We start from the raw sequence: 10,072 nt of genomic DNA, 5'->3' as shown, positions 1-10,072 counted from the left end.
CCATTCTCCACTCCTAAGAGGGGAGCTGGCTGATCGAGATCCACCCTATTGAAAAGACGAAGACAAGCTGGTAGTGGGGCAGATGAGGGATTCCAATTGGGAATAATAAGAGTTCCAGTTCCACCATTCGCCTACATTCAAGTGACACATCCCTAAGACTTTGGCGGGAACCGGGAGATTGGTAACGTACTCGACGGTGAGAACGGTGTCCCAGTCAAATATTGATGGGTGTGTATGAACAATCTATTTATATTGTATGTGTATTTTCAATGACTCAGCCAAACATTAACTGATGTATGTGGGCAGTGTGTATGTGTTGTAGAGATGTGTGTACACTGTACAATGTGAAGTGTTGCATCTGTATAATTTTCATTTGATTGTTCTTTATATAATGGCAGAATTTTGTGTGTGTAAGGGTAAGGGTGTGTGACGGTGCGTGAGGGTGTGTGAGAGGGGGTGGGGTGGGGGAAGAGAAAGTTCTTTTATTGCAAATGTGTAACTGATGTACTACGGAATACTGTTAATTATTTTCTGAAGGAAATGCTAACCTTGTTATTCCGTATCTGTTCACTTCGCTTGGCGCGAATTCTGTTTTGCACACGATGCGACAATAAAGATGGAGGATGGGCAATAAAGTAGAGCTAATTTAGCTTACCCGTTGATGCACTGCAGTCGAGAAAGCCTTTGTTGTCATAACGATGCTGCTGTTTCTTGGAGACCACTGGACCACACAAAAATAGCTGTGAGTGTCACGTAAAGTAGCAAGTAAATTACAAAATTCAAATAATCTGCAAGTGGTTGTTCCAGGATGGCATTACGTGGCTAAAAACACTGCAGAAACTTGAAATGTTTCCAAATAGGATGCAGGAGGGATATTTCGGGTTAGTAAATATAGTAAATAAAGATATTACAGTTTCAACGATGATGTCTATACGATCATTTTCCAAATAGCAGATCGTCCGTTTATTAGCTCAGACAAAATGATCAAAATCTTAGGCCCTCACACTGTTTAGTCTTTCAAGACAGTTCATATTTCAGTGCACTGAATAATATCGGCCGTCCTCAACTGGTAATCAGTCAGCTACAAGACAACACTTGGGAGAGGAGCGTCGCTCCATGGACGACGGGCCCTCTGGTGCTGGCTTCGTGCCGGAGTGGATGCATCCCGAGTTGTCGGAGACATCGTCTGATCCTGGAGTGCACGTCTGGAAACGCGAATCACGGTCAGCAAGCTGACAATACAGGCGAGCGGCCTCGTGTGAACGGAGCGTGGGCCGGCCAGTGCAGTGTGGCGGTCCGACAGCTGGTCGGGCAGCAGCGGAGCTGACAAGGGATGTCTCCCGGCTCCAACGGGAATTTGTATTTCAGCACGTACCCACGTTACTCATACCCACAGACCCATATCACATTTCTAACCACACCTGCCATGGTGTGTGACTGTGTTGTACGCAACAGCGCTTGCAGTCGCGGTAGAGGGAGGGGGGGAGGGGAGGGGAGAACAGAAAGGGTTAACACATTAGTCAACCAGTTACCTCAGCATGTAGTTTGTCTGTTTAGTATACGCGTTTCATAGAGTCATACATGTATAGCAAAAATGACCAAATCCTCAATGTTAGGAACGTTTTAAATATTGTAACATCCACGTTAAGAAGGCTTGCGGAAGATGGTGTAGGACAGGATAATGACACTTACGAAATGTTTTTGATGGATCTGATTATTCAGATACGTAAATATTCATTTCAGTGCTCAAGTGAAGTTACAGTGGATAGATAGTGGATAAAGAAACGACTTTGTTGACGATAACGCGATTAGCAGCTTTTCAGATTGTAGTACTAGTGGCAATGACAAAAACAGTACACCTCAAAGAGGTGATGACTGTGAACTTTCAGCAGGAAAGAAATCTAATATTGTTAGTATGTTAACAAAATTTTCGTAGGAACGTCTTGAAAGTATTTAAGATGATTATCATGCATCTCCATGTAAGGTTTTGACCCACAGCTCGTTAATGAAGAGATATGCATCTATAAAAAGCATTCGAACATCAAAGCAATATTTGCGTGAAGAGAAAAAGACCTAAAGCACATGCATTTCAAGGAATCAAGGCAATCAAAGAACTATAGATAAAACAACATATTCTGTCCCAGTTAGACACAGTAAGGAATGAAAGAAAATGTGTTTCTGGCACCGGAAGTTACGCCCAACGCAAAAACCAAGAGAAATTGGGCACACAAAGTTTAAATGTTCTACAGCTTTCGCAGAACGTCTCAAGAAAGAATGCGCAATGCGCCATATTCTCACCACAGCTTTCAGATGTGTACTTGAAGACCAATATCTCCGTCAGTTTGGTGTCCATTTTCTCCAAGAAATAAAGCAGAAAACTGCAAGTTTCCTGATACAATTACTCTACAGAACACTGATCAAAGTGGATTTAATTACGAACTAGCGTTTGGTGTGACACTATCCAAAAAGCGGGAAAACTCAAGAGTTGGCTTGGTCCACTCTGCACACGATACAACTCAAAACTCATATAATAAATGTTTGGCTTTCAATGAATGGACAACTACCAAAAAACTATATTTCTCTTCAAGAAAAACGTTCGACACGAAAGCTAAAAAAGCTATTGAAGACAGTCTGTCATCAAACATGCATTTGGAGACTAGCACAAGTGGGAAAATGTCAAAAGACCATTTCAAATTTTTTTCGTGCATGTTGTTGATGATGTTTTATACTACTTTGTGATTCGCAGAGTCCACACAAGGGCACGACAATAGTAAATTATTGATTTGCCGTTAAAGGCATTTAATTCATGATCATTCCGGCAATATAAAATACGGGGCGTTTCAAAATGAATGCATGGGTTCTAAGCCTTTGTAGCATTTATTACACTCAACTTACAGTTATAAATAATACATCAAATGAAAGAGCAGCTGAAATAGTTTTTCTTGAAAGTGTTCACTCAGGTGAAATGTCAACTCATTGCCGAAGACGACGCGATCCAGAATATCTTCATCTCCGCCAGTAACGTTTCCTTTACAAAGCTGACACACAAACCGTACGCTGTAGGCTTTTTACAGCTTATAATAACTGCAGACGATGAGGACGTAGTTGTAAGCGCCTCCTGAGACATCACTGGAAATTCTAAAACACGACTATCCATCCTAACTGATTTCTTGGTGCTACACGTGAAAGGCTCTCACCTGTTCAGCACGTTCTTCAGTCACTCTTTGTCGTTCTAGTCTCTTCACTTTGCGTATAGGTATACAAACGAAACTGTTTGAGTTGCTCTTTTCATTTGATGTATTATTTATATTAGTGAGGTGAACGTAATAAATGCTACAAAGCTTTAAAACCCGTTTATTCATTTATAAACACCCTATACATGCAGGAAGGATGACGGAGTGTATAAGGACTCTCTCCAGTGACTCCGACACTAAATTAGGAAGCAGAGTTTTCATTATTAATATATGTTCTGTTATTCATAAGAAGCTGTCTGCTTCAATGTGTCAGTCTATGGCTGAATATTCCTGGCAAGCGGCTGGGTACAATACTCCCTCACATGTTGCAGAATTCAAGGATGTGATTTAAGTAGAATTTGATTGAAGAATGTGCTTCTGAGGATTCTTCAGATACAGCTTTCGCCTAATATGCCAATTGCGAGTCTACGCGTTGTTTCATGGATTTTATTGAGGAACCTTAAAGTGTAATAGTGGAGAAACTGAGAGTGACGCAACGGAATGCTTTCACCACCCTAATCACAGTGGTACAAACTTCTAAATACGAGTGGAACATTGAACGCCTGTTCGAGTCTAGAGACCTACCTTGTGAGAAGTGTAGCAGGGTGTGTGTCTGGGGACACGAGTGGCGGTTGGCTGCGGCCCCTTACTATGGAGGATGGGGAGGTGGCTGGAAGAGAGTCAGTCTGTTGAGGGATAATGTGAAAGGACTCTATAAGGCAGCAACCGAGACGGCAGTGTGAGCACTACGGGTGTACCTGGCCAGGAGTGGGGCAGTCAGGTGCCAAGTCAGGGCCACAGCTGGCAGACAGTGGCAATTTGTTATCAACACGCAGGCACAGCTCCAGGTCCGACTGGGCAGTCGGTATCTGGCGTCTCCACTGTAGACTGTACTGGTTGCAAACTGGTGAGTACTGCCCGTGGCGGTGTTCGAGAAGAGTGTCGTGGTGTTGGCGCTCGAGGAGAATATCGGTTGAGCAATCACGTGTGCTCTGACTGTGATTCACATTTAAGTTCTGCTAGCAGTTGTAGAGTTCAGTGTTTTCTTGGGCACTGCAAAGCGAAGTGGCTTTTGCCTCTAACAAGTTGTAGTCATGTAAGGCGCTATGTTGAATTAGATCTTGGTGGCGTGCTCTTATGTTATTGTTAGGCTATATTTAAATTGTTTAACTTTCCTCATAATTAGTCTGTGGCCTAATATTTCTGACTTCAGTGAAGTAGTCTACGTTTCCCCATATTTCAGTACAGTGTGGACGTTCTTTATGTGTTGTTTAGACTATTTCTTGCTACGTTTAGTTTTGGTTTGCAAAATTAGCCTCAGCTTTTGGATACTTTCTTTTGTTATTTGTGTTTATTTAGGTAACAGTGTCTTGAGCTTGTGCCCAGTTGTCTTCTTTTATTATTATTATTTCGCAACCGTTAGAGATTAGCTGTGTTTTGTTATTAATAAATAATGTTGGAGAGATGTCTACGGCCCCACAACACACAGCCAATCACCACCATCGATTCCTGCGCCACACCTTCAAGTCTCCCACTCCTAAATTAGCAGATACAGTAGAAGACGTACTCACAATGACGCCACGTTGAATACTGGCAGCTGAAGCACGCAACAGGCACCTAGCGGCGGAAGTTCGTACCGCTGATCGGGCACAACATTCACATTCTCTGAAATTTTAAGTAGCACCTCGTTCTTTGTAGTTAGGCTATACTGCCGGGAGTCCGGTGCAGATCTGTACTTGAAATGACGTTCAACAGCGCAAGAGAAGTATACTTTGAACGGAAGTAAGTAATAACGTGTTAATGGTTAGTGGCAGGACATTTTTCAACTCAGCCTCCCAGCTGCCCACCATTGTAGTAACATCAGAGCCTGTTTACTGCCCAAGAGTCAGACGATTCAGCCAATTAGCAGTGCAGAGTCTTCGGTTGGAGGTTTGGCTCGCGGGATCCAGTAGCGATACGCGAGCCCTTGACCACCCGTCCCGTTGCCGCTGGCTCTGCGGACAGCCTGTGGCGCTCCCGCGCGGCGCCTGCGGTGCTCGTGTGCGCGCTGTTCCGTGTTCCAGACCCGCCAACCGCCGCCGCCCGCGTGCGGCGACCACTCTTGAGGGTGGTAACTGCTGGCGCGCAGTGCGTACTCTTCGCTCCAGCCATGTCCCGGGTGCGCCTCGCCGCCGTAGTTGTCATGCTCCACGGCGTGCGGTGAGTGGTCGCTGACCCAGGACTCTGTGCAAGGAAACGAGCACTGAACTCCAGCATTTGGACAATGAAAGAAGTAAATTTATGGTTAAAACCTAGGTTTAAAAGTAGTAAGGAGCAAAAGCTTGTTTGAAATTCTACAAAAGCTACAATGCTGTTTTAAAAGGCGAAGGACTTGACAGGGAAGCGCAGGTTGACAAGAAACTGAAACGGGATTGTAGAATATCCCGAATGTCGTTCAGTCTGTACATTAAGTAAACAAGAAAGGAAACCAAAATTGGGAAACAGAGTTTCAGGGAGGAGAAATTAGAAGTCTGAGGTCTGTCGACGACATCGTAATTCAGACAGTGACGCCAAAGGACTCAGAAGACAGTGCCTTAAAAAGAGATAAGAAATGAACATCAACAAGGGGGTTATGAGCACTATGGGACTTAACATCTGATGTCATCAGTCCCCTAGAACTTAGAACTACTTAAAGCTAACTAACCGAAGGGCATTACACATCCATGCCCGGGGCAGGATTCGAACCTGCGACCGTAGAGCTCGCGCGCTTCCACAGTGAAGCACCTAGAACTGCTCGGCCACTCTGGCCGGGTGAACATCAACAAAAGCAAAACGAGTGTAAGTGTATTTAGTCGAATGAGGGAATCAGTCATTACAAGTAGTACATGAGTATTTGAGGAGCAAAATAATGCCCCAAGGAGAGAGGGTATAAAATGTGGACTGGCTGCGGCAGTACACCATTTCTTAAAAGGAGGAAATTGTTAGTACCTAAGACGCATGTAAGTGTCAGGAGTACATTTCTTAAAGTTTTTGTCTGGAGTGTAGCATGGCACGAAAATGAAACATAGGAGATAAGCACTTCGCAATATAAAAGAATGAAATCTTTTGAAATGTTGTGTTAAAGAAGGGTACTGAGGATGTGCAGATAGAATAACTAACGAAAGGGTATTGAGCTGATTTGTGAAACAAAAAATTGTGGGATAACTTGACTAAAATACGGGGTGCCTGAGAGGAGAAATCCCGAGACAGCAAGAAATACTCGGTTTGGTAGTGAAGGGATGTGTGGTGGGTGAAAGCTGTAGAGGGAGACTTAGGAATGAATAGAGTATGCAGATTTAAGGGGATGTACAGGCTGGTTATTATTCAACATTCGCTACTTGAGCCAATGTAAACGGTAAACTATTTATCGTATGGGAGGCTACTTTGTAGGAATGACGTTCGGACTGTCTGCTGGAAGTTTTGCGTAGTTAGTACTCTTAGTGTCATCAGTTGAGAGTTAGGCACAGCTACCTGTATCGCGACGTAGGGTTGAAACACAAGCACTAGTGTGGGTTAGATGGTTCAAATGGCTCTGAGCACTATGGAATTTAACTTCTGAGGTCATCAGTCCCCTAGAACCTAGAACTGCTTAAACCTAACTAACCTAAGGACATCACACACATCCATGCCCGAGGCAGGATTCGAACCTGCGACCGTAGCGGCCTCGAGGTTCCAGACTGTAGCGCCTACAACCGCTCGGCCACCCCGGCCGGCCCAGTGTGGGTTAGAGTTGAAAATAGTGAACCTGGTTCTGGACACGGTAAGCAGGGCTTTGTTCATAAAGATGTTTTATCAAAACTACAGCAAGAGTGTTGCTTCTCTTCGCGAGTATCGACGCATGAAGAAATACGGAGAGGTCTTCTTTCCATACCGGGGTTGAAAAACATGATTCGTAAGTTAGAATTAAGGGCCGATGTGGCAACTGCTCCTGGGAGAGACTGACGACTAAACGCACCATAAACTGTCGAAGAAGTTACTGTTTCTATGCCTGAGAATGCTGGCCGCGATGTGCGACCTTCAAGCAGTGCACGAGCTGACCATTCCCTGGTCCACTGTTCGAAAAGTGCTGCGAACAGGTGTGAAATGGTATTTCTAATGTGGTTCCAGGCTGTCTTGGATGCAGATGGTCGTCGTATTGAGCAACGTTTGTATCCTGGAACGTAAACACAGTTCGCGGTTAACTAATATTATTCTCGCACCTGGAAATTAAGATGTATTCGTTATTTCTCTTCCGTGTGTACTTAGAAATGTTTCTACAAAGTTTCCTTGTCCTATGATCACTCGTTTTTCATGGGGGCCTTCTTGAGTAGGGAAATTTTAATTGTAACTATCCTGTTGGTTGCACTATTTAAGCAGAGATGAAAGTACACAGGATAGACAAACGTGGAGAGCTGCATCAAACCTGTCTTAAGACTGAAGACACAACACCTACGTTTGAAAAGGTTATCGACATCTATTGAGTGCTTTTCGTTGTGGAAGGAAGATGGATAAGGTTTTAATTATTGCCTCGAGAAATTAAAATTAGGTAATTACTTTGTTTGCAGGTACAAGTGCAAAATATTGGTACACAAAAAGTCCTGCCGTCACAGTACCGTATGACGCCCCCACATCGGCCAAAACATAATGACACAGCCCATTAGAAGTGCGGAGAACTGTGCAGTACATATGTGTGTGAAATCTTATGGGACTTAACTGCTAAGGTTATCAGTCCCTAAGCTTACACACTACTTATCCTAAATTATCCTAAGGACAAACACACACACACACCCATGCCCGAGAGAGAACTCGAATCTCCGATGGGATCAGCCGCACAATCCATGAATGCAGCGCCTCAGACCGCTCGGCTAACTGTGCAGTGATTCAGTTTCTACACATAAGTAAGAACAGCGCTGCAACAGTGGGTGCTATGTTGGCGGGATGAGCCATCATAAGAAGAAAGGCTTAGGTGGTCACGAGCTTTCAGGGTGATCAAACAAGTCTCAATAACGAAGTGGAGATCTCCTTCCTGTAAAGAACCAGGAATCTCAAGAGAAGAGCAGTCCCTCAGACCAAAGTACCACACTCGACAGAGAGGAAAGTGAAAAATCAATCATGGATCTGCTTTTAACACTAGGACGCCCAACCTTACCGTGCCATCTCTAATATCCAGATGGGCCATTCTGACCCAGTGTTCTGAATTATCATTTCAAAATTGTGGACAGCTATTATATTTTAATGTTTTTATGTGATTTGTATGCAATTTAAGTTACAAAATTGTAAATAAAATGCAACAAATAACATCAGTTATTAAAAATATACCAAATTCACTGAAACTCGTAAGACCCAAACAATAGGAAGCAAGCGAGGAGGTTTAGTTAGTTTTAATGCATCAAAATGGAATTATTCTTTTTTTACAGCAATTTTAGCTAGACCATACTTCTACGCAATTGACAGTTTTGTAGTTTTTTGTTTATTTTCCATAAATCATCTACTTACGACCAGTGCACTTCGAAGTAGTTTTAGTATGCTTCCAGATTTTAAGGACTTGACATTTAAGACGTGCCTGTATTATTTCGTCTTCATTTATATTTACATCTTTTACTTAATTATCAGTGGTCTTATGAAGTTAGAGCCTCTTCAAATACCCAGGGTGTAATTCCTCTGCAAATCGGTGAACGACATGTTTTCTTTTGATCTTCTGCCAGCAACAGACCCGAATACTACACATGTATTAATTCCTGCTAAGTCAAGAGTATTGAAGTAGAAATGTATTTGCCATCTTGTTGTGGGGGCCTTGACTGAATACTGCCTGGCTGTTTTGTCTACTATGTTACAGTTTCTGGAGTTTTTTCCTCGTTTTTATTTATGGTTACATTAGGATGAAGGGGCTAATACATTTTTTACTATCTTTCCTTGATAAACTGTTAAGGAAATACAATCAGTTCACAATTTTTGAGCAGGATGTATTTCTATTCTTCTGTCAGCTTGCTGGCAAGGTTGAGGGAAGTAAATTAATAATTATAATGACGCTTCTGCCTTTGGATAGAAATGGTTACATAAGACGCATCACTGCATGATCAGAAACCTTTTCGTCTTGGGATCATGCGTTATCCTTAGCAACATAAGGGAAACCATTGAGAGTGTTCTTAATATCAACAACCACAGCTAATCAGAATTGTTTTAAACTTGTTGGGCTTCGAAGCCACGAAGTGTGTGAACGGAGACCTAGTCTTACTTGGGAGGAGTTGTTGGCCTGACGTTATGTCAGATCCAGGTTGTTAGTTTATATTGTAACAATATGATTAAAACTTAATTGTTATACCGTAAAATAAAATGGATTCAATAACGAATTGCATGAAAGAAACTGACTTTTGCAAGAGAATGAGAAACAAAGGTAAATTAATTGAGTCCATTGTTGTTCATTCATACCACAACAATACCAAAAAAGTTAACTATTCCATCACAAACGAAAATAGTTGAAGCTTGGGAGTGCATGAAATTAATGTAAGGCATTACGTCAAGACGAAATTTATTACGTTCTATTTTAATGAAAACATTCGGTCGTGATCGCAAATGACGTCTTATTGCTTTCAAAAATTATTAAACTGATCATTTACATTACGGTGGTGGTTTCAGTTGACACCATCTGGTAAAACTTGAATTTACACCGGATAGTAGTACAGACTGGTTGTCCTCGAAAGTGACAAATGTTCAAATTGAAGTTCTTCTCGCTAACGATTCATCAATGGATGAAAGGATATTTCACTTTGTAGATATGTGACGAAGCGTAGAATGCACGTGTCACTCTGCAGCGAATTTGGAATTTCCTGGCAGGTTGTGCG

The 10,072-nt window shown here is 42.6% G+C and overlaps 1 protein-coding gene across 1 annotated transcript in view; it reads right to left on the bottom strand.

The window, feature by feature from the left end:
• Positions 1-927: 927 nt before the first annotated feature.
• Positions 928-10,072, bottom strand: part of LOC126354475 (uncharacterized) — a 28,189-nt gene continuing 19,044 nt past the window's right edge. Inside the window, exon 3 of the mRNA XM_050004179.1 lies at positions 928-5,456. Coding sequence (XP_049860136.1) covers positions 5,128-5,456 — 329 coding nt within the window. The 3' untranslated portion in view covers positions 928-5,127. The remainder of the gene's footprint in view (positions 5,457-10,072) is intronic.

This window comes from Schistocerca gregaria, chromosome 3 (assembly GCF_023897955.1).
Source record: "Schistocerca gregaria isolate iqSchGreg1 chromosome 3, iqSchGreg1.2, whole genome shotgun sequence".
Classification (NCBI taxonomy): Eukaryota; Metazoa; Arthropoda; class Insecta; order Orthoptera; family Acrididae; genus Schistocerca; species Schistocerca gregaria.
Note: the sequence above shows the minus strand (reverse complement) of the source record. Positions and strands in the feature narration are given on the sequence as shown.